This window comes from Semicossyphus pulcher, unplaced genomic scaffold (assembly GCF_022749685.1).
Source record: "Semicossyphus pulcher isolate SPU_LCO1_2020_fin unplaced genomic scaffold, fSemPul1.0.p SCAF_5, whole genome shotgun sequence".
NCBI classification, from domain to species: domain Eukaryota; kingdom Metazoa; phylum Chordata; class Actinopteri; order Labriformes; family Labridae; genus Semicossyphus; species Semicossyphus pulcher.
In genome coordinates, this window is record NW_027211726.1 from 23,266,746 (window position 1) to 23,291,570 (window position 24,825).

A 24,825-nucleotide genomic window follows, 5' to 3' on the forward strand; every position below is an offset into this window, starting at 1 on the left:
GAGGACTGTAGAAGACACTCGTGCGACACTAAACAACAAACTCAACTATCGTTACGGAACATTTCATATTGGACTTTCTTTTTTTGTTTGATGTTAGGTCGAGAGCAATGAAGTCATCAAACAGTCGCCCCTCCAGAGTGGGCAAAAACCCCTTTGTCCACGAGCTGAAATTCACCCTTGCAGAGAAAATAAAGGTAAGGCAAAGTAAGATAACCAGTGATAATGCAAATATCTATAGTTAAACATAGCAATTCTTCGACGACAGCTACTGCAAACTTGTGTTTGGAGTAAATAAACTACGACTTCATTTACCCCCCTTCTTACTGCTGACAGGAACTTTAATTATGTCCTGTTCTGTGGGCCAGTGTGTAAACGTTGTGTAACCTAAAAAAACGCTGTAAAGAAGTTACTCAAGAATCAGGTTATGTTCTGCCATGTGGGAAATGTGGTTCCTAAATGTTTTCCTTGTTCAGTGAAAATGGGTATAATGCTCAACTTTCAGTTGTCATGAAAGGATGATAAGAAACCGTGTTAAAAAAGCTTCCACTAACACTTAATATCAGGCATGCTAAGATTATAAACACATACATTTTTAAACTGCTTCTTAGCATAGTCGTTGTTAAAAATCGTCTTTAATTTTGAATGCGAAGTGGAAAAAAAACACATTTAGATCTATGATAAATCTAAAAACTAGTACTCAGAGATTAGGGCATGTGCATTCTTCCATTTTCTCATTAACAAAGTAAATAAGTAACTTGAAGTTATTTACTTCACATGTACCATTATTTTTGCAATATATTACATGTAACTGCCTTGCTTTCCGAAGTGCTCAACTGTAAGTGCTATCTGAGACTTGTGGTGCCATTGTAGGGCCAGCCAAAATTTTCCTGGATGGATCCTGAATCTTGATAGACCACATTTGCATGTCAGACATCAATCAATCAATCAATCAATCAATCAATCAATCAACTACAACTTTCAACTACACATTCATTGGCATTGGAAAGCACAAATATAATATATATAATTGTCATACTGACATGATAAACAGGGTAGTATGCACTTTCTCCCACATGTGCCCTCTGTCAGTCTACAGTTCTCTGTTGTCTTGCCTTTTCTTTCCACACAGAGTGTTTACTCTCTGGTGTGAGTGCAGGGGTAAACAAGCTCACCAAGTTTCAAGTAAACTAACCGGAGACTGATACTCAAATAGTGGTTTACTTTGTTAAAGTAAGGTTTGCCCTCTGGGCCGAACATGGAGGTGGTAGGTGGTAGGCCTATACTTTGCTGGTTGATTTTGATACAGACTGACAGCTGTGGGCACATACAAAATCAACTACTGAAATTGATGGTTTGTCACTGCAGCAGGTCGCTGGTCTTGCTGAAATACATCCTCATCAATCAGTCAATGGATCAATTGGCTCTCATGCTCAATGATTGGTGTGGTCCGCCTAAATTATACCCTGTACACACACAGCTAATTTAATCCCACTGACATTCTAAATTCATAATTTCATCTACTTCTTTGCAATTAGAAAACTTACATATTTTTTTTAAGGTTTGTAATGAAGCAAAGATGAATCTCAAGCACTTTTGATTGTCCTCTTGTCATTTTTTCTAAAGCTAGGCCCTGAAATAAGTTAAACAACCTAAAAACAAGTCAAAGTCATAGTCCCACATTCTAACAAGCAGAAAGTACACTCCCTCTGCTCTACCCCATCAAGTTTATCTGTTTCCCCATAGCTCCAGGGCCCTGAAGTGCAAGCATTCATTCATACCAAAACACACAAAGCACAAGGCTCAGACATAAAGGCACAGGCCTTCATGTCCACACCCCACACTTACTACAGGGAGTAAAAGGGTAAACCCAGGCCTTTTGCCTTTTTTTGTTTTGCATGATTTTGCCCCTGTACAATGCTTTTAAGCTGGGCTTTGTTAAGATCTGTTCAATTTGGCTTGCTGAATGCTGTAGCTAGACTTTCTTCACAAGTTATTTTTGCTGAAAGAATTTCTTTATTAGTACATTTGACTACCAGGACAGGACAGGGCTTCAGGTGTCTGTGTGTGCCACCGTCACTGTTGTTTACACTTCACACTTCACTCCCTGAATGTGGGCATGCAATCTATAACCACACAGACAGTAATATACTGTAACATTTGATTTAGAGAAAAGGAAACACTTCCATAATGCTGGTGCTTTAGGGCATTATTGCAGCGTATAAAATGGCCTCTGGGTCTGGTTCACACCTCCCACTGCCGACTTCTATTGTGGCAGTGAGATGTGTTTTTCCAGTTCTCCAACACGTGTGAACACAGTCATGTGCACACAGTCCCATGTAAACAAACATGAGGTCTGCTTTAACGAAAACTTTACATCCTACATGCCATAGACTTTGTTTACCTCTAGGTGTGTGTTTGATTTTGAATATGTGGATTTGCTATGTTGAAACACAAATCTGAATCAGCTTTATTGTATGTATACACATACAAGAAATGTGACTAATCTTGTTATTGTTCTCAATAGGCTCAATTAGAAATAGACATAGCAGCTAATAACATGACAAAACAAAGCTAAACAATTAAAAAAAAGTAACCAGCATATACGTATTAATAGAAAAAGCAACATGAACCAATACCAAATAAAGAAAATGCCTCTATACAAGTTAAGTGTATGGCTTTGTTGTAAACAAAACATTCAGGGCAATGAAAATATATACAAGTGCTGCTTAATGCATTTGCACATCCTTCCCCTTGTATCCTTTTCTCCTAACCTCAAGTAAACAGGATCAGCAACATTGTACACCAACTAGGTCAGCAAGTTAAACGGCAGTAGCACACTTTCCAGCTGAGTCACACATTGCTGAATAGTGAACTTCATTCAGAAATGTCTGCCAATTCCTAAGCTTGCTGACAAAAAATGTCTACCTGTGACATTTGATAGAGAGAGAGCTGCAATGACTGGTTCAGAGTGGTTTGGGACCACTGGTGTAATCTCAATTAATATGCATAAAAAAATCTCTAGAGAAATGGCAAATATTCAGTTCTAAAACCAAATCTTTGGGTGGATATATTTTTTAACTTCCAAAGTGTGGGGATGTTGTTAATTTCACTAGCATACATTTTCTCTTTTTGGAAAAAAAATAGTAGCTGGGACTTGCAGTTTGTAAAAGTTTCTTTCACCTTGGTCTTGCACTTGGGGGAATGCTTGTCCTTACCTGCCTGACACACCACCTCGATTTTTAACAAACAACATGACAACAGGGTAGCCCGAGGTAGCCAGGTGGAACATCTGCTTCCCTTGGCTCATTCTAAACAATTAACACGTGGCAATAAGCCTTCTACAAAGGGTGTATGGAGCAGTTAAAAGTGAGCTGGGACGCATTGCACAGGGAGTTAAATGGTTGTTGGTTGTTAAATGGCATGGCTATGGAAAAGTGGGCTATATAATGTGTCAGTGCAGGTCTAAAAATAACGTTTGAAATATGCTGATTCTGACAAAAGAATAGAATTGCACAACATGCATTAGGTTAATGGTAAATATTTGTGTTTTCAGCCTGAAAAAGAAAGCATAGTAGTGCTGTAAGGGGATGGACCATGTAATATATAATATGAGAGCCAGTATAGTATTAGTTTTAGCCAACTACCATGTGAGCTTACTTTGTTTAAAACTGAGATATAGGTAGGAATTGTACACTAAATATTTAAGTGTGCATACACCTGGCTTTTGTTCTTAGTGGGAAAGGTTACAGTCGGCATTCAGACCCGGGTCAAATGATTCTGCAGTAGACCCAGGTAATTATCGCCGTGGCTCCGATCGGCATTGATGGGAACGCAAAACCGGTGTCTCCGCTCCCTTTCCGGCGCAATGCTACGCTCCGTCGGTAACTGCTGCCAGTCCTTGTCATCTCAGCACAAACTCCGCCCGTTTCCATCCGAGTAGCGCTCGAACATTGTTCCAAATTTGTCGCCGCTGAGTTTGATAAACTGACTGAATGAGTAATAGATACAATGAAGACCGAACCACCGTAACGTCTTCACAGTTTACTAACTCTGTCTCTGCGTTTGTGACGTCAGACGGTGATACAGCAGAAAAGAGACCGACAGCAGTATACTTTACTGGCAATGGGAAAAGACAATCGGCATCTACAAGCAGTTCTTCCCGGGTCTGAAAAAACTGCATCAACGCGCTAATTTTGGTGGGAAAGGGGTCTCCCTGCTGTTCAGTTTGTTTTACACAGCAACTGTCTGTCACATGCCATCCTTACTGCATCCAAAATAATTAGAATTTTCACCCCAAGGTCTTAGCAACCACATTTTGAGTGCTTTTCTCTCCTACTTCAACCATTTTTCAAACTTACCTCACAGTCACCACCAAATCGACACCAACTAATGTGAATGTAGCTGACAGCTCGCTGGTGCTTCATTAGATGGCTCGTGTGTTTGCTTGCAGAGTGTGAATGCATGGCTAGGTATATAAATGTTTTTATTATTGGTTGTGTTTGAGGCAGTCTTGTGTGTTTATCATGCATGTTCATATTGCGATGACATACAAATACAATTTATCCGTCAGCACTAGGATTAATTGAAACTTTGTAAAGATATTTATCTGACTTTGCCGTGACTTATCAGCAGAAAATATCTGATATCACTTTTGTGCAGCCCGCCATAAGTGCATTAGAGTCTGTAGCTGTGTCCCAAATTCCAGGGGCTGCATCCTGTTTTGTCACCTGCATGTGAACTTTTAGCACGAGATGCTGCTGCTGCTGTCACACGCAATGTTGGCAAGGTAATGCTTTCAGGGCTTTTCAGTTACACGAGGCAGCTTTTCAGTGAATGTATTCCCGTTATCAGCGACACCTCACCCTGGTGTTGGTTAATGCTGTGGCAACATAAACCGACCGTCCATGGAGCAGACGTGCCACAGAGTGTTTACTTGTAGCGGCTGCACCCGCAGCGCACACAGCGTGAGGCTGTGTGTGTTGACAGGAAGTAGGACCCTTGAGCCTTCGTTTCCAAAAGTTACCGGCTTTTCACGCTGAGGCCCCTGTATTTATTATATAAAGAAACGTGTCGCTCCACCTGAACTCTCTCTACTGTTTACCAAGAGTGGTAAAAGTAGGGAGGGGGATTTATTTTGTTTTAAGATAACAGACTTAAAAGTCCCAAATAGCCTAATAGAGCGTATTTTTTCTTGTTAATTGTATATGAGCAATATGGCACTCTGCATTTATCATATAGACTATTATATAAGTTTTTTTTTTTAACATCACAATAAATAAGATATACAACCTCAAAATTAAAAAGGATTATTTCAATTTAGACTTTTTTATAAATATGAGAAAATTGTATCTTGAGTAAATTGTATCGTGAACCCAGTATCGGGATTTATATCGAATCGTGAGTTGAGTGTATCGTTACATCCCTAGACTTTGCTGATCCCCTGATTGTCCCTCAGCACCACCATGAGGTTTATATCTGTGGTTCATATTGGAATATCTTTTTAATGGACTGAGTTGGAATTCTTTCATCATTTTGATCGCTCAAATCATCTGGATCTCCCTTTCTGCTATTTTCTGTCAAGGGTCAAGTCATAGTTTGTGTCATCTACAGACGTCAATGATCTTAAAGAGTTAAAGACATTTTGATACGTCTTCAAGCCAATCCAGTTTTATCAAAATAGCTGTAAATGCAGTCATTGTTTTTTCAGTGTCTTGAGGTTCAAATACACAATTTGTTGCATTTTATTAACACATTATAACTGTAATGTTTCTATGATCACCTCCCAGTTACAACTTGTCAGTTTGTGTCTGTCTGCCTCTGTGTTTAGAGAGAGCAGAAGTGTCCAGCTGTAGTATGGGCTGAGTGGCTCCATGCCTTAATGGCCCATGACTGATTTTATGTTCCCATATGTACATACAGAAGGTGTGTGTTTGTGAATGTGTGTGTGTATCAGGAGTCAATGGGACCATTATGGCTTCCTTGTGTCTCTTGAATATTTAACATAGAACAGATGGCTTAACAAATCCATTAACTTTACCCTCAGGTCAAGAGACTTGCTGCTTTTCTCTTTAACGCTGTCCTTGTGCCTTTTGTTTTCTTTTTTACATTTCACTTTTATAGAATCACACAGTTTACCTTTAACTTCTGTTAATCAGATATAATTAAAATTAACCCCCAAATCTAGTGACTTTTCATCATAATTAGTCAATAACTATTTGAACCATGTGGAGGTCCAAAACATTCAATAATTAATACCTACACTATATTAGGTTTTATACATACAAGTGTGTTTATAGGTCTTTGGGGAGGCATGTTTTATGAAGCCTTATATAGTTTCAGAGGGGAGGGCACAAAATTCCATACTTTGCCTCAAGTGACGTCACTTGAGTCAGTGTTAAGTTTAAAAGAGGCCTAATGTATCCTGCCTTTTTGTCTCAAGGATGGGTCAAACTCCAAAAATAATGGATTCTAAAATTCCCACAATGCAACTCAATAGCAGCTTTTGTTAGACCCTCTCTTCCTACTAAATACTCAATGCCTCAAGTCTGTAATATGATACATGCATACACACATAAGTAAACTGATCTCCATGTGTAAAAATCAGCGGAGTAACCCTTTACCAACTTTGTTGTGCCTAATCTTGCGAAAAAGAGGCCTTTAGGGGTCTCCATGACATCTCAATCATTGCACTCTGACAATAATCCTTTTAGGCTGCTTTATATTAGAGTGAGGACGTGTGGTATAGGTGAGCCCAGCAATGCAAAAGCACATATTTACAGCACATTTCAAGTAATCAGCAGTGGATGTTAAAGTACTCTAATAAAACAGTAGGAATTGCTTCCCTCTACCACGCCCCAGCTCATTATCATGCCCCCTGCTGCGATAATGTCAGAGGATCCTCCCAGATGCATTTTTTAAGCTCTGATGATTAGTGCACCATGCGTCAGGCTTGGGGGTGGGGAGGCAGGGAGAGGCGTTATAGCATCATAAATCACCCCCATAACTGTTTATTTATTAATACAGCTCTGCAATGTGCACCTGAGCTCTTCTGGAGAGAGAGACACACAAGAAAGACAAGACAGGAGGGGTTAGATATGATTCCCTAGAGTGTTGACAAGCAGCACATCAATGCAAGTAGGAAAACATGGAGAGCAGCATGATAAATGAAGCAGCTGAGCGAATACACATAGGGAGGGAGTGATCGATGGCTGGATGACTGGATGGATGGATAGTTGAGGAGAGGAATTCCTGAGGGACTGGAGATTACTGTAGGGCAGGTCTTGAGGGTGATGAGAGAGTAACAAGGGATCAGGATGAAAGTGTTGGATGAACAGATCGAGCAAAGGTCTGACAAGGGGGAGGAAGGGGCTAAAAATGTCACACAGTCAGAGTTTACACTGAAGGCTGTGACTTTGTGACCCTGTTAGCACACGCATACACAAATACACACATACACACAACGTCTCTCTCATTATACAGTTAGAGGTCAGCCAGCTGACTTCTCATCTCTACTGTGGCACTTCAGATTTAATACATTTGTTTCAATGATGAGATTTACACTGTATGCCCCAAGGTAAGCCTCATACTGTTGGCAGAGTTGCCTTATCTCATTCCCTACCTTACTATTTATACAGTAAAACTTCACTGATGTTATGCAAAAGTCTTTGTATGATATATACTAAGAGGTTGAGCCGATCAGAGTGTTACATTTAACACAGGCTGTAAAAACTTAAAATAACCTAAAAAATAAACGTAAACATAAATGTTACTTGTTATTTCATAATGTAAATCAGAACATACACTGCAGATGTAGTCTTCTGTCTGGTGTCACTAAAGCTGTGTTGCTCTGCCACTCAAAAAATTCAAAGAATGTCTCTTGTTATACATAGACATTATCTAACTAGCTCTTCTGTTGAAGGTTAGAGTTCAAAACCCCAGAACAGTACTGTTCTGTCTCTTAAATGTACTATATATAACCAATGGTAGGACTTCACTCACAGCTGACCATTCAAAGCACTCTGAGCTGCATTCAATTTTACCCCATTCGCACACATATACACTGATGGTGGAGGTTAATCGGGTTCTAATTCTCATACAAATTCACAGACAGTCTTTGAATGCATTGTAGATATACAGTATGCTTGTGATATATGTAAGTATGTATAATAGCTGCAGGTGTTCCTAAACAGGAAAGTGTGATTAGAGCATGACTTCTTGAGTTTGATTGATGAATGTTTGTTCCTTCCTAAAGGCAGCAAAGGAATGTGCTTCTCCTCCTTTCGGCATTGTAGAACATGCAGGCATACTATTCTGCTGTAAAAGAATGTACAGTATGTTAAAGACCCAACATAATTATTGTTTGACAGGTGGCTTTGAAACCCAGAGAAATGTTAAACAATGATGAAGTAAGTTAGTATTTGTGGAAGTACAGTAATAGGGTTGTCAAAAAAACTTTGATACAATACTAGTAAAAAAAAAAAAAAAGATACTTGATACCTGAAAGTATTGAGTATCAGATATACTGTTAATAGTAATGGAAGGCTTAATGAGCCGGATTTTCTTCAAACATATTTTAAAGACCCATATTAGCCAGCTTTAATAAATTTGTTTCAGTGATGAGATTTACACTGTATGCCCCAAGGTAAGCCTCATACTGTTTGCAGAGTAGGGAATGCCTTATCTCATTCCCTACCTTACTATTTATACAGTAAAACCTCACTGATGTTATGCAAAAGTCTTTGTATGATATACCAAACGGTCAAGCAAACCCAGACATTTCTAAATAGTTTTCAAGATAAGCCTCTTTAATGCAATGTCCTTATCAAGAATGTCCTTACAAATTTTACATTTTACCTTCTACATGATGGTGCTGACATAAAACATAGAAATTAAATAAACTAGAAATTTGTTCATATATTTATTTTTTGGAGGATAAATTCTATAAACTGTAGTGGTTCTCTTCTAGTGCCAGAGACAGGTCAAAGTTTTCACTTAACCTGTAAGCATGGCTGAAGGGTCTTGGGCCATTTCTAAAGAATTTAAAGCACTTGGTCTTCAGTGCATAGGGTTATGCTTTTAGGGCATGTCCATCTCCACTTTTTGTAAGTTAAATGGTACATAATCATTTAATCTTTTGCTCGCAGCAGCTTTGGGTTGTCTGACTGATGATCTGTTGTTATTTTAAAGCTTTGGTACCTTTTGGTACTATCAAACGTAAAAAATAACAGATTGTATCATTTTTAAATGTGTGGTATCGAGAAATATTAAAGTATCGAAAATTTTCACCACCCTATATGGTAACAATGTCACTGTTGAGGAGCTGGATAGACAACGATGGACTCAATTGCAGAGATCTTCAAGTACTTAGTCTGAAATTTGAACCATTAAAAAACTCATCAATATTACCCTTTTCAGTGACTTAACTCTAAGAGCAGATGTTTTTTTTTGTTGGATACCCCGCCTAGTCTCGGCTCACAGTGATGCCTTCTCTTGGGCCTCGGTAATACAAGGAAAGAGTAGAAGGGTTTCTCTGTTCACTTCTTACAGATGGTGATTCCATTATTAGATTTGTCAAAGCCCAAAATGTAATTACCTACCGTCTTTAAGGGGCTAAACTCCTGAGCACTTTTGATTAGTTTCTGTGTTGCTACTGGTTTTGGGTTTATCCACTATCATTTCTATGCTAGAAAGGATTTCTTCAAGTGGGATCTATATTATTAATGATAGCTAATGATTCGGTAGTTGCCTTAACAACAGTAGAAAAAAAAGTAGCAGCGAGCTGCTCTTTTTTTTAACCGTAGGCTTCAACAAAAAAGGCAGTGCGGTGCGCCTCACGTTTTACAGCCTGCAAAACGCGCTCTGTCTGATCGGGCCCTTAGTCAATATTTTCTAAGTATGCCTGTTCGCACCATTAACATGTCTCTCCATTGACCTCTTGTGATCCATTTTATTTCCCTGCACAGATAGCCTCAATAATCTTCATATGTCTATTAAAAAACATCAACTGATTTGTCCTCTATTTCAAGCAAAGCCTACTATAATGCTTACAATACTTTTGCGCATGCTTGGAATGACATGAGTAATAACAAAGACAAAACATGTTCAGCAGAAGAATAACAGGTAACTGGTTATTAGCATGAGAACTGAGTGATCTATTCACAAGTGAACAAGTTTGTAGAAGGTTTAAACAGGGCCTTAAACTCCTTCTTTTCTTGTGAACCTGCAATTGCTTGACTTCAGTTGGTACAGGCTCCCACTGTCCAGGCTCATAACAAATGTGGACCTTGCTTTCATCAATTGTGTTAGTTATATGGTTTTTACTGTTTATGTTTTACAAATTGTTTTCATGCTGTGTACTTTAATGCATTGTTTTGTTGTTCTATTACTCTTGTTATATAGTATCTGTTATCTGTTGTCTGTTATAAATACTTAAAAGTAAATGTATAAATCTCTCCATCTCTGCTCTTTATCACTCTTTAGATCGGACTGATGTCTGTTACAGTGTTTCCTGTGCGTTTGCTGCTGGTGTCCTTCTTCATGCTGCTGGCATGGCCCTTCGCCTTTACAGCCTCCCTAGGACGCTCTGAGTTTGTCATTGAACCACAGTCATGGTGGAGAAGGTGTGTGCAAATGCATATTTGTGTGTGTCGGAAAGTGTGAAAACGTGAATGTGCTACTAAGACTTATGGGATCACATAGAAATGTGTGAAAATGATATGATAAACAGAGCCTAACAAACAAGCACTTTTGTCAACTATAGTCTTATATGTGCTGATTGTTTCTTGGTGTAAGCTGGAAGTGATTTACATGTCTGCTGAATTAATTTCTTGAATAAACAGAATCCAAAGAAGTTATATTAACCATTTGAGATTGAGAATGTCCAAATAACAGCAACTGAATGAACATGTAATTTTTGAGGATATTGATGATCACATATATGATATAGGACATATAAAAAAGTAATAGCAGATATGTAGAAGTAGATATGACGATGAAGATGAGGAGCAGTGGTAGTGGAAATATTTATGAAGGTTGTAACTGAGGTTGGAGATGATTGTTGCTGCAGGAAAGGATTTAGTCAGAAATATCAATTTATACTTTTAAAATTACTGAAAACACATTTTGCATCAACTGTGTGTCCTTTCTCAGGGTTATAGACGTGTGTCTACGAGTGATCATGCGAGCAATGTGGTTTTGCGGTGGTTTTCATTGGATCAAAGTAAAAGGGCAACAGGCGGCGCCCTCAGAAGCTCCAATTCTCACTGTGGCACCACACTCCACCTACTTTGATGCCATCCCAGTCACCATGACCATGTGCTCCATAGTTACCAAACTGGAAAGCAGGAGCATTCCTGTCTGGGGCAGTGAGTAATACACCTTTCCATAACCTATTTGATCCCTACATTTAGCTTAGCTTAACTTAACTTAACTTAATTTAGCTTAACTGTTGTAATAGTTGTAGTGCTACTAGTTTGTTTTCCTGACATGTATCCCAAATTGATTTCTTTACTATTGTCCTCCCAGCTCTGATCAGCTACATCAGGCCAGTATTTGTGTTTCGGTCTGACCAGGACTCCAGAAGAAGAACTGTAGAGGAAATAAAGCGGAGAGCTCAGTCTGGAGGGGAGTGGCCTCAGGTAACCTAAAGCCATGGAAAGCTTATCTTACATCAGCTTGTACTGCATTGGAATATAATAAGTCAAACAGAGTCCACACAAATCAAAGCCAGTTGAAGAGATCAGAGAGGAAGAGCCAGATGCATCTGTTTGTGTTTGTTAATGTGCGCCTAAAGTGTTTGTTTGTTCCAGATCATGATATTTCCAGAAGGGACTTGCACCAACAGGTCGGGGCTCATCTTATTCAAGGCTGGTATGTGTTCAGTCCACTTCTTCCTCTAGGCATCATGACATCGTCGTGTGTGTGTGTGTGTGTGTGTGTGTGTGTGTGTGTGTGAGAGAGTGTGCGTGTGTGAGAGAGTGTGCGTGTGCGTGCGCGTGCGTGTTGTTTGTAGCTCAACATGTTTTAAATCTGAATAAAAACTTGAAAAAAAATGAAATTGCAGCACAATAGACTTAGAGACTTAGACTTAGACTCAACTTTATTGATCCCTTTGGGATGACTCCCTCTGGGAAATTCAGTCTCCAGCAGCTTATACAGTACAATACAATAGGAAAGAATCAGCACACAGAGGGTAAAAAATAAAGATCAAAATATATATATCTATCGATATATATATATATATATAAAAAAGTACAAAATTAGATAACAAAATATATAAAATATACACTCTTAGAAAATGTACAAGTAAACAGTGGGTAATAGTTCAATTAAACTAAATTAGGTTATTGCACTGTGGTATTAGGTTATTGCACTGTGGTGAGAGATTATTGCACATTGACAGATTTTTATTGCACATATGACCCTTTGAGAAATAAATAAATATTACTATTGAATAAAGGAGGATAACTACTATTAACTTTGTGAGGTGAATTAGTGGCTACCGCTTGTGAGAGAGTCTGTCCCTGTTACCTCCTCCCCCTAAGTGAGGAGTTGTACAGCCTGATGGCATGAGGGACAAAGGAGTTCTTCAGTCGGTTAGTCCTGCACTTTGGAAGGAGCAGTCTCTCACTGAACAGGCTCCTCTGGTTGCTGATGACGGTGTGCAGAGGGTGGCTGGCATTGTCCATAATGTCCAACAGTTTGTTTAGTGTCCTTGTCTCTGCCACCGTCACCAGAGGGTCCAGCTTCATGCCGATCACAGAGCCGGCTCGCCTGATCAGTTTATCCAGTCTGGATGTGTCCTTCTTGGATGTGCTGCCTCCCCAGCACACTACAGTGTAAAAGAGGACACTGGCAACCACAGACTGGTAAAACATCCGCAGCAGTTTGCTGCAGATGTTAAAAGTCCGCAGTCTCCTTAGGAAGTACATCCTGCCTTGTGTCTTCCCGTACAGGTGGCTGGTGTGTGTTGACCAGTCCAGTTTGTTGTCCAGACACAGCCCGAGGTATTTGTAGGAGTCCACACTCTCCACCTCAGCTCCCTCTAAGCTCAATATTAAAAGCTACTCTTAAATTTAAATAGACAGCAATCCTATGTAGGCCTATAATAAATTAAGGGTGCTATATGTAACTTTCAGAAATCCTCATTCCTAGTGACACGGTCGTCCGTTGAGGGAACTGCAATCAACCTTCTTGTACGCGCACACACAAAATTGAGCATGGCCAATCTCAGAACTCACCGACTCTGTTTACTTTTCACTGACGAGTAGTGTTTATTGACAAGTATCATGTTGACCAGCATCATGTTGTCCAAAATCAACACTGTTTCTCACAATACTGAAGGATATATAACACCTATGGTTGTCATAACATTAGCAAGCATGCTAAGGTTAGCTAACTAGCTCTAACGTAACTACACTGCATGGATCTGGCATTGTGCTTCGTGACCAAATGGCAAATTACTCAATTACCAGCCAGATCAGCCCCAGGAGTCTGCGTGAGTTAGCTGATGTTATCCACTCGACGGTGCTTTGCTACGTTGCTTAACTGGCAAGTTGTCTGCAATAGCAGACAAGCTAACTGTAGGTAACTGCTAACTGCTTGTTGCCAGCTTACAGCTGTCTGGCTAACCTTAGCCTAGGCAGATAATGCAATGATATTGGCAAATAGAAAACAATCGGTAGTTATACACATTTGCTTTGTTCTGCTACCTAATTTACTGTTGGCCAAAATCAACGCCGTTTGTTATGTTAGCTGGCAAAGTTATTTGTCAAGCTAGATAACTGACATACACACTCAGATAGTATTTTGGTTGTCATAATGTTGAGCATAATAAGGTTAGCCAACAACATAAATACACTGCATGACTCCGGCATTGTGTTTCATAACCAAACGGCTAATTACGCCAGTGAACCAGCAAATCATCACAAGCATTAGCGAACATTAGCTAGGCTGCACACGTTTTTTGTTTCTATGACAACAATAAGTTGTGGGACTGTTTTGATCCCCAAAAGCAATCGAAGGTCTCTCCATGATTCGCATACCCTGCCGATGTTGACTCTGGTTTTCCCCTGACGTCGGTCACATTCCTGTTTGGTCGGACGGGCTTCACTAGATAAAACTTTTTTGTTTTTATTCTTGTGTGTAGTTTGTGTTGGTGTTGTGGATGCTGGTTGTTTGTTGGCACTATCCTTCTCCATTTCACAGCTTGCGTTGTCTCGTGTTGTAGTGGTGGAGAACGAGCTCTCGGCAGAGGTACTCACGAACGCGCAGATACGTCACATCCTCTTGTTTCGCGGAAAAACCATCCCAAGTGCTTATCATTAAATCAGCCCACAGGCTTTTAGAGGCAATGGAGGAAGTTGCGGAAGGTCTCAATTTATCAGTTCCTCTATTATCCCTTCACACATTGGCAATAAAAAATGATATTTGATTGATGAATTCATGTAAAATCTTACATGAATAACACACACTTTTCACATTAATAACCTTATAATAACTTCTAATTCCACAAATAAAAGAGTAAAATCAAGTTAGTTAACTTGGTTGTGGTTCCTGGTCATTTCCAACCAGGGGTTTGTTATGTGTTAATGGAGAAGCTGCATGTGCTAACTATGTTCTTTATTTATTTAAGTATGCCTGAACTTGTAAATGATTATTAATGCATAACGTTGACTGCATAGCTGCCAACTCCAGGTGTACGTGTCAGGGTAATAATAATTTTCTGACGGCCAAGCAGATTTGGGTTCAGTTTCTTGCTTAGGACACCTCAACAGGACATAAAAACTGCTGCACCCAATCTTTTTGGGCTTGTTTTCACCACACATTTGTGTGTGTGACAGAGAGAGAGAGAGAGAGAGTTGTGTGTGCATGTGTGACTATGCTGTCAGCCATTGTTCCCCGCTTGCTCTGTCTAATCCCCTTTCTTCCTGTTTGTAATTCTGTCATTTCAAGTTCCCCCATCGGTCACATTCTGTTTTGTGTGTGTGTGTGTGTGTGTGTGTGTGTGTGTGTGTGTGTGTGTGTGTGTGTGTGTGTGTGTGTGTGTGTGTGCGTGTGGGTGTGTGCGTGTGCGTGTGTGCGTGTGTGTGTGTGCGCGCGCATGTATGTGGGTGTGTGTGTTTGTCCAGCTTGATCTGTCTGTTGTGTTCTGCCCTCTCTGTATTTGTCTTTTCTTGTTCTAGCTCTTCATAGCTAGCTCCCAGCACAACAAATGTGTGTGTGTGCATGTTTTTAATGTGCATGCTGAATGATGTGCTTTGCAGATACCTCCAGTCTTTTTTTTTTTTCAAAAGGGCTTTTAGTAGGGCTTTCACTTTTATATTCACCCTTCTCTCCCAGTCCGTCACCTTGCTAATGTCACATTATTATTCAGAGGATGGAGACAGTGACCACTCTAATGTCCTTCATCTCTCATGTGCAGCCAGACCAATACGTGTGGCCAGTATTTATGTATTAGAAAATAATCAGTCATTCATCATGTTTGGAGGAGGGTTTGTTGTTCTTTAATGATGTTCTTTTTTCCATCACAGTGTTTTGATCTTATTCAGCACAAAGATGCTCTCTGGTGGGAAAAAAAACTGTTTTACTTTACCACACTCACAGGCATCATATTAAAGTGGCCTTGACACCAGCTTGCCTTAAGGACCTATTAACTATGTACACATTTACATATAATTAAGCTTAGCGTAGTAAATATGATTTTTGACAGCATGATGGCTTGAACTTGTGATTCTCCCTTCAACACAATATGTTATGCTGTTAGCCATTGCAGATAGGCATATTTAGAAACCATACAAAAGTAGGTGTTTCTGGATTCCTTCAGCTTTATGGATTTTTTTTGTTAGCCACAGCTTGTAAAAATATTGGAGCATTTAGTAGCTCTGTATCTTCCTGATGTGTAAAGAGGCAACCTTATGCTAACACGTTTTTACAGTAAATTGTACTGCCCCAAAAAAGACACATTTAAGTCTTTAAGGTTTAAACTCGATTTTCATTCATCCCATTCAAAACTCAGACAGTGGCTTGAATATGGTTCTGCTGGACATTAATACCGTATGTAGCTTCTTTCAGCTTGTCTCTCACCAGCAGCGCATAATAGAATCTCATTCAAAAGCTTTCCTGCCAGGGCTGGAGGTTACTTTGAGGTTGTGAGCTTGTCACTCATCTTAACCAGTACACGGCCCAACCCAATGCATTGTTCTGTCTTTGCCATGTTTGAGTCACTTAAAATGTGTAGAAAAAACAGGACAATATTTGCTAATACTATATTAGAAAAATATCATATATTGGTTAATACAGTTTCATTTACTTGTGTAAATAATGATAAAAAAAATTGTTCTTGTTACTGACACATGCTTTTCTTTTCTATTGGCTTCTCACTGCCTCCCTCTCCTCTCCTGTCCACATTAGGTGCTTTCATACCAGGACTCCCTGTGCAGCCTGTGATGCTACGCTACCCAAACACACTGGTAACCACACATTATTTCAATCTTTTCCTTACCTGCTCCATACCTGTAGCCTTAGACATATAAAGCTGACTCCCTGAATACACCATGTACACATACTGACACACACCTGAGATGTAATGGTGTTTCTTGTGTTGAATGACTTCATGTTCTACTCGGATGATATTTCATCCCCCTCTTCTATCTATCTCTCTCTCATACATACACACACATACACACACAGGTGTCATGTCTCACCCTCGGCACTTCTCCTCACTCTCATGAATTATACAGTTCTTATTACCAAGTTTTTCTTGTCTGTTTCCTGAGAAAGCTTTTTTCATGGTTTCGCTTTGAGCTGATTTCAGTCAAAATGCTGACTTTATGACAACCTGAGAGACTGGCAGTTTGTACATCCAGTCCAGAATCTTTAAGAATACACTATAAAAGTGTTTCCATTACATCTGTTCAGAAGCTGTAGAGAAAGTTTGCAGAAAAAGTCACATAAGATATAGATTTTTAATGGGGCAAATCAAAATATGTTAAACTTTGATTGAAAGCACATGTGTATAACGTGACAATGAAGCAGATGGCATCAGTTGAAGGTAGCCAGATGTCACGCAAAGCCTAGTTTTGGATATCATTATAGTTGTTTTGCTACCTTAGTCCAATTCAGTGCAGAAAATAATACAGTAAAGTTTACTGTTCACTTTGCCCTCTTAAACATGATCAAATGGATGAAGGTAAATGTGTAGAAACATACAAGGATGAGAGCTTTGTCATCATGGGTCAAAATCAAAAGACAGACAGCAAATCTTGCTCAGCAAGCATAGCTGTGTTTTGTTTTTTTTGATTCCGTTAAAGCAGCTTTGAGGATATTTTATTAGATTTGGCGACCCCTGTTGACGTTATGACTGGTCTCATTAAGATCTTGATCTGGCTGGCTTAGAAGCGAATAAAAGAAGGATTTAACTTATTTTAATACAATTTATTTCAAGCCTTGCTGTTTGCAGGAGTTCTTATCTCTTTTTTGACACTGCCCTGTGTTCCCTAAAATACAATTTTCTCTTCTTTCCTTTTAACTGGCCAATGTACTACTCACTGCAAAACATTATCAAGAAATATGTATTCATTGGCTCTTCCTATCAGCATTCCCCAAACCACTAAGTATCAGACCCAGGGACAAGCAATAAGAATGATCATACAGAACTAGTCAGTCTTCTTGCTCATGCTCTGGTTTGCATTTGCAGATCAAAAAGAGGATTCAATATGAAAAAGGGACTGATTGAGTTAAAAAAAAAGAATTCCCATCCAACACTTTGATTGTGATATCTTAGGAGTGCCTGAAGGGAATTTTATTACTTCTGATTTACTTTTTTTTTTTTTCTCTGTTGGAGCAAATGACACTAATTGCAACTGATACGTAAACAATCTCCCTTTACTTTACCCCTCACTCCTCTTCGGGTTTCTTAGTGAGAAGAGTCTACTGACAATCAAATGCTCTTCAGTAAAAACATACAGAGAAGAGAGAGAGTAGTGGCCTGGTATTATTAGGTCCTTCCTGTAAATAATTGTGGTGCCTACCCTCCGGTTTAACGTAGGAAACTTGTGCTGTTGTTTTGCTTTTAGGATAATATATTCTTTCAACTATTTTCAATATGAGATAAGCCCTTTGTCCTGGCCACAGTTACATCTTTATTCTGAGTCCTCAACCCCAACAGATGTTATTACTTCATTTTTCTGATTTCACCAGCTCCCTCTAACGTTTTACTTGACAAACAAAACAAACAGCAGATCACGTAAAGGTAGAGAAGCTGTAGGAGAAGGACTTGCTTTTGTGTTAGTGTTTGTCCTGAGCCATTTCCTGTGTATCCTTCCTTTCCACAGGATACTGTTTCATGGACATGGCAAGGCCCCGGAGCGTGAGTGTTTCTGTCTTTATGTCAAACACCTACACTCTTACATGCACCACAAACCATGACACACACACAAGTGCGCTTCCACTATTATTACCCATACCTTACCAGTGACATGTTTTAACAATGGACTTGGTTAGGATCAGTCAGGAAAACCTACACCATTTCCAGTATTCATCAGTATTCATCCAGTATTGAGTACTATGTCAGTCTTTTATGTGTCTTTCTCCTTATTATACTACCTTTTCAAGTATATAAAAAGCCATCACTTCTTTCCTCAGGTTCAAGATCCTATGGCTTACTCTGTGCCAACCTCATAATCCCATGGAGATAGAAGTGAGTGATTTAATATCCGTTTCTTCAATCTTCTTTTCAATTTGAGAGATATGTTAGCCTGTATTTAAAAAGATATTCTCCATCTAATGACTCCTTAGTACCTGCCTATTTACACGCCATCAACTGAGGAGAAGGAAAACTCTACCCTGTTTGCCAAGAATGTCAGAAAGCTTATGGCCAAGTAAGTGCGTGTTGCATTGAATTGTGGGATTGCATACGTGTCTGTGATCAACATTGTATTGTTTAAACTTGTTTTCTTCTGATATTCGTAACACTCAGTAAATACATGAAGGTCCTCATGAACCGTTCCGTTTGTCCTGATAGAGCGCTGGAGGTCCCGCTGACAGACCTGTCCTTTGATGACCGTGACATCAGTCTCTCACATGGCCCCATGCAAATATATGACTACAGCTGCCTGCTTGAGTTTAACCAGCTGGTGTGCCGCTTGGGGTGAGTGGAGGGAGATGGGCCGGCTGGGTTTACTGTGGGGAAGACAGGTCTGATATAAGACTATGAGGCACTGAAGGTGAAAAAATGACACCTGGTGGCAGGGAAGAAACACGCACAGGGGGATAAAGATTAATATTATTAAAACAATTCACAATAGATTTTATATCCAGGAATTACAAATAGATAGGAAAGTTGCTAATCATTTGATTATCTGATTAGTTCCAGAAGATTACCTGATTAGTTTTTTCTATTTAAGAGCTTTTTAAAAAGTTGACATCAGCATGATTTTCTCAGTTAACCACATAAATATGAAGATACCAAAGAGGTATTATTTCTTTTACCTTCTTTGCTAATAAACTCCAATATGGGGACAGTTATATATCTAAAATCATCAGCAATGGTAGAAGGAGTGCAGTATGCATAACCAAGTATAACATCCTGAGTACAAAGAAATCTTTATATAGCCATATGTGGGGCTCAGAGATGGAGTGGGTCGTTTACTAATCAGTAGACCTGCAGTCCTTTCCCCAGCTCCTCTTGTCCTCATTTTTAGGTATCATTGTGCAAGACACTGAGTCATATGATCAACAGAATCTTATATTAGCCTTTCTAGTCTTCCTAACATTCAGAGTTCTTTATATTACCTATCGACATTCATCTGTTCACTTTCATGTGTAGTTTGGGGTAAACTGCACATATAAGTGCAGCCATTTAAATCCATATGATTCTGTTGAATCATATGACTCTCCTCATCATGTTTAGGAATACATTTCATTTCATTTATTTTATTTATAAAGCACATTTAAAAACAGCTGCAGCTGACCAAAGTGCTGTAAAAAAAGCCAAAAACCTTATAAGATCAATCACAGAAGAGTCAAAAACATCAACAAACAAACAAGGTATAAATATCACGTGGTATAAATAAAATATTGAAAAATATTGAAAGACATAAACGCAGTTATAAAGCAGCCTATTCGGAACAGGAATGCTAGTCTGTGAAAGTGTGTTTTGAAAGAGTCGACAGGGGAGGCGGATCTGATTGAAAAGGGCAGGCTGTTCCACAGTCTGAGGGTCATGATGGCAAAAGCGCAGTCATCACTGAGTTTAAGTCTAGAGCGAGGGACGGCCAGGAGGCCCATGGTGACGATCTGAGGGGCCTGGAGGTAGTGTAAGGGCTTAAGAGGTCTGTGATATAGGAGGGGGGTCGTCTTTTCAGTGGTTTAAAAACAAACAGTGCAACCTTAAAATCAATCCTGAAGCATACAGGAAGCCAGTGTAGAGAGGCCAGAAAAGGAGTAATATGGTCCCTCTTCCTGGAACCAGTCAGAAGCCTGGTTGATCCCAGGATACAGGGAAGTACAGTAATCGAGCCGGGAGGAGACGACAGCATGGATAACTTTTTCTAGATCACAGAATGTGAGGAAAGGTTTTATTTTGGAAATGGTCCGAACCAAAAATGTGTTGGGAACGTGGGCCTCACTTATATTCTACACTATAATGTTATTCATAAGTTGTGGTTTATTGAAGTAGAAAGTGCCTTTAATGCAGAAAGTAGTTGGCCTGTTAAGATAATTTCGAGAGCCAATGCAGAGATATACACTCACCGGCAACTTCATTAGTCACACCTGAAAAATCTAATGTAATCCAATACACCAGGGGTCCGTTTCAGAAAGCAGGTTTAGTGAAAACCCTGGGTTTGTTAACCCCGAAATGAGTGAAACATCGGGTTTGCTGTTTCAGAAAGAGAGGTAACTTTAACTCTGAGTTGGTTACTATTGTAACTGTGTCTGTGAACCTAACCTGGTTGGGAGCAGGTTTTCTTCAGGAAACTCAGAGTTTCGCTCTGTCTCCTCGCTCTAGAATATAAAACCCTCATTCGACTTCCTCATTCATTCAGCCCGTCTCACGCGTGTTTTTGAGCGGTTACAAATTAAAAAAAAAACTTTGCCTCTCTGTGGTGCTCTGACCCCTTTGCAAAAGTCTTTTATAATTATGATAAAAAAAATCAAAAGACAAATTTGTGTCAAAGTCGTAATTTTTAGATATTCCAACACCACTGCCGAGAGCACTCAAATAAGACACCTAAGTTATTGGAATTTTTTTTTCTTAAACTAACACAATTCAGTTTAATCAACATAAATTATAATGTATGTGAAGTCAGCATCATGTTAGGGATAAAGCTAATGCACATTAAAACAGCCACTGAATGATATTTCATTAGTTTAATATTTAAAATATGATTGAAGTGAGGTTCAGCCATGAGCCTATTTTGCCTGAGCCTTACTTTGAAAGATGTTCTGGTATTTTATTTTTAACTGCTTCCATGTATGTTTTTCTCCCACTGGATTGCTCCTAAATTAATATAAATTTTAGCTTCCGGTCGTGATTAAGTATTAGATAAATAGACCAGTTCAAACTTGTGCATTTACTCTGCTTCTCTCTCTTTTGCAGCTGCAGCCGTTTTACTTTATTTTACTAAAAACATCGTAATCGCTGAACGTCCGCATGAGGATTGGTGTGACGTAGGAGGACCTCTTTTTGTGTACCGTTGCCATGGTGAATTGTGGTATCGGGGGTTCCATTAATGCTGGCTTTTTATAGTCAGCGTGCACGCACTTAACTCCGGCAAAACCTACTCAGAGTTGATTGAACTAACTCTGATCAGCTGTTCTGGAACCAAAAAGCCAGCGTATTTTAACTCAAAGTCAAACCACAGTCCGGGGTTAGACTGAGGGTTTGTTGAACCTCCTTTCTGAAACGGACCCCAGGTCAGCCATAAGATTTGCTTTTATGTTGCCTGTAATGTACAGGCTTTTTTTAAGCTGTCGTAGAGGTGTTAATTAAATTATATTTCAGTGTCAAGGTCATAATTGGTGGTGGGGCTGTACTGAGCTGCATTATATACAGAGGTGTTTCTAATACTCTAGCCCCCCCATGTATGTAAATAGGGAGGACAAAATAAGACACGTGTGAATTTACACAATTCCAACTCAACAAAACAAAAGTCAACAAAAACTACACTTCATAAAAGCAGAATCAGCAGCAGTGCTGTTGTGTTGAATTGCATTCGATTGCACAGGTGTACCTAATGAAGTGGCAGGTGAGTGTATATCTAGTAGTTAAACAGAGTTTTTTTAGTTCTTTGATAGTATGCAACTTTATGTGTAATTAGTACAGTTTAAGTCAGTATGCCCAACATAGACTCTTCGCCAAATGTAGCAATACATTTCTCTCACTACAACTTAAAGACATTTATCCTCTTAAATCTTCAATATGCTGTGGATAGGTGTGTGGAATTATTGCAGGCTTATCATAAAAAGGTGACCAACCTTATCCTCATTTTTGTTGCGGTGTTCTCTGTATCTTAACAGGCTGAGAGCAGGAGCTACATCTAAATCGCTGGAGGAGCAGGCCAGAAGAGCCAGAAAGCTGCAGGGAGAGAGGGTGGGTTTGGAGGACTTTGCGCAATTCCTCAACCTGCCAGTTACAGACGCACTCACACAAGTCTACAGCCTCTTTGATCAGGTAAAAATATAGATTCAAGGCTAAATAGAGCCTTTTTCAGTTATTAAAAATAATCACATCAAATATTCAGCAAATAACATTTTCATGCAAGATCATATGTTACATTTTTACCGGTATTCACTTACATCATTTTGTTCACAGCATGAAGATGGTTTGATTGACATCAGACACTACATTATTGCTCTGTCTACCATTTATCGACCATCAAAGTCAATGGAGACCCTCAAATTAGCCTTCAGGGTGAGCACATATACTACAGAATCGTGGTTTTATGTCATTATAGTATAGTATAGTTATTCAAGTATATGTTTCCGTGCAGATGTATGAGAATGAAGAGAACGGGGAGGTCCTAGAAGAGGAGCTCGTCTCCATCTGTGAAATAATGTTAGGAGTTGAAGAGGTGGAGCTTTCTGGTTTGTTTTTATCGCTCGATGGACCCGATACAAAGAAGATCACATTTGGTAAGACCTAGTGTTTGTTTCTCATTAAGCATCTTTCGACTCTTTCATTTACAAAATAAAAGGTATGTGACACCTTTCTGGAGATGATTGACAGCCTCCATCGGTGCGTCCCTGCTCCCTCTGTGCTGTCACCATTGCATGAGATTTCTTCTTGGCTTCACTGAAAAGGAAAAGCACCGTCTGTCGTTGATTTTCCAGGGTCCTTTAAATCCAACATCTGCCTTTTTCTAAGAGTCTCTTGTCCTATAAAATAATTTCCCCCTTTAACATAACACAATCTATCAGATTTATCATCTGCCCATAATAGAAAATGCAGGGTACAAATAAATGGAAGCTGCTGATCTCCTCTTTTATGGTCTTCATAGTAATTATACCTATGCCTCTTAAAGTGCGAAACACTGTACTTTAAAATTGACGTAAAGGCTATCCCACAAAAATAAAAACTTAATGTTGGATATTTAACATATTTTCCTTTTCCAGATGAACTTCGTCATTTTATAGAGCAGCATCCATACTTTGTCCGGGATTACATCGATTTTAAAAACCATCCAGGCAAAGTCTGCTGCGACCGACCGAAGAGCTGCAACGGCCAGAGCCACAACAAAGATGTTTGAAGAATGGACCCAGTCACTCAAGTGACCTTCTCAGCACAACAACTTCTCCAATGCAGGTTGCCTACCACCTCTGTGCCTTCAAATGTTGGTAGAGAAAGAGGACCAGACAGAAAGTAACAAGGTTTTATGGATAAGGATGCATTAGTATAGCAAAGATATGCAATAAAAATAACTTCACTCAGTTTTCTTCTGAACTTTTTCCCTTTCTTTTTTTTTTCTCATATTATGGTATAAAGAAATTCTCTTTTCTGCCTTGCAAATATATAATTTATTTTAGTTTTTAGCTTTATATCTATTAAGACGAGATATTTAAGAGATTATCTAATAAAAGGAGGGTTATTACTTAGCCATTGTTTTATTGAATCTGTGTTGAAGATTAGCAGTGTCACATACTGTATAGACATTAGCACAAAGCCCTATGCTGCTGCTCTTTATTTACATAGTAGGCTATACTAAGAAAATAGGAACTTTATATCAGGTAAGGACGATCAGGATATACACCATGCTGGGAACTTATTACACCAAACTATGACACAAATAGAGGGTAAATTACCAAAGTGAAAATGCTACTTAATCCAAAGACATCATTCATTTACTCAAGCAGCTGTTTCACTGCCATAAATATACTAACCAAGAACTCTTGGATCAGTAAGTGACTCATTCTATTTTGGTTGTTATATGAAGCCTAGTCAAATCATACAACTTTTTTTATGCTTTTTTTATTGATTATATGGTACGAAATATTGTGTGATTTGCTGAAAATTTAATGTCTATATTGTTTAATAGTTTTTCTCCACTTTCAGGGAAAATCATTTCCAAATGGTGATTTTTAAAAAAAAATGTTTTTTAAGGGAAATAATTTATTTGGAGGATTGTGAAGCTTTTGGAGCAAATCCTGCCTTTAAACCTCAAACAGATACATATCTTTATACTGCATTTTCAGGTTTCTAAGTCTGTGAATTTTCCCTGCAGGTTTAAATATTGATATTGATTGTTTATGCTGGACTGACACATTTTGTACTTTATGGATGCAATGTTCCTGTAATGTGTTATTTCACTTGAATGCAGAATTAAAAGG

At 39.0% G+C, this 24,825-nt stretch overlaps 1 protein-coding gene across 1 annotated transcript; it reads left to right on the plus strand.

Annotated features, from left to right (window-relative positions):
* Nucleotides 1–24,825, plus strand: lpcat1 (lysophosphatidylcholine acyltransferase 1). The gene is made up of 14 exons (XM_069681496.1): nucleotides 1–194; nucleotides 10,480–10,619; nucleotides 11,149–11,363; nucleotides 11,524–11,636; nucleotides 11,808–11,868; nucleotides 16,411–16,469; nucleotides 18,333–18,367; nucleotides 18,643–18,697; nucleotides 18,796–18,878; nucleotides 19,022–19,147; nucleotides 22,519–22,672; nucleotides 22,814–22,912; nucleotides 22,992–23,133; nucleotides 23,614–24,825. The coding sequence occupies exons 1-14, from the start codon at nucleotides 108–110 to the stop codon at nucleotides 23,745–23,747; spliced, it is 1,503 nt and encodes a 500-aa protein (XP_069537597.1). The 5' UTR covers nucleotides 1–107; the 3' UTR covers nucleotides 23,748–24,825.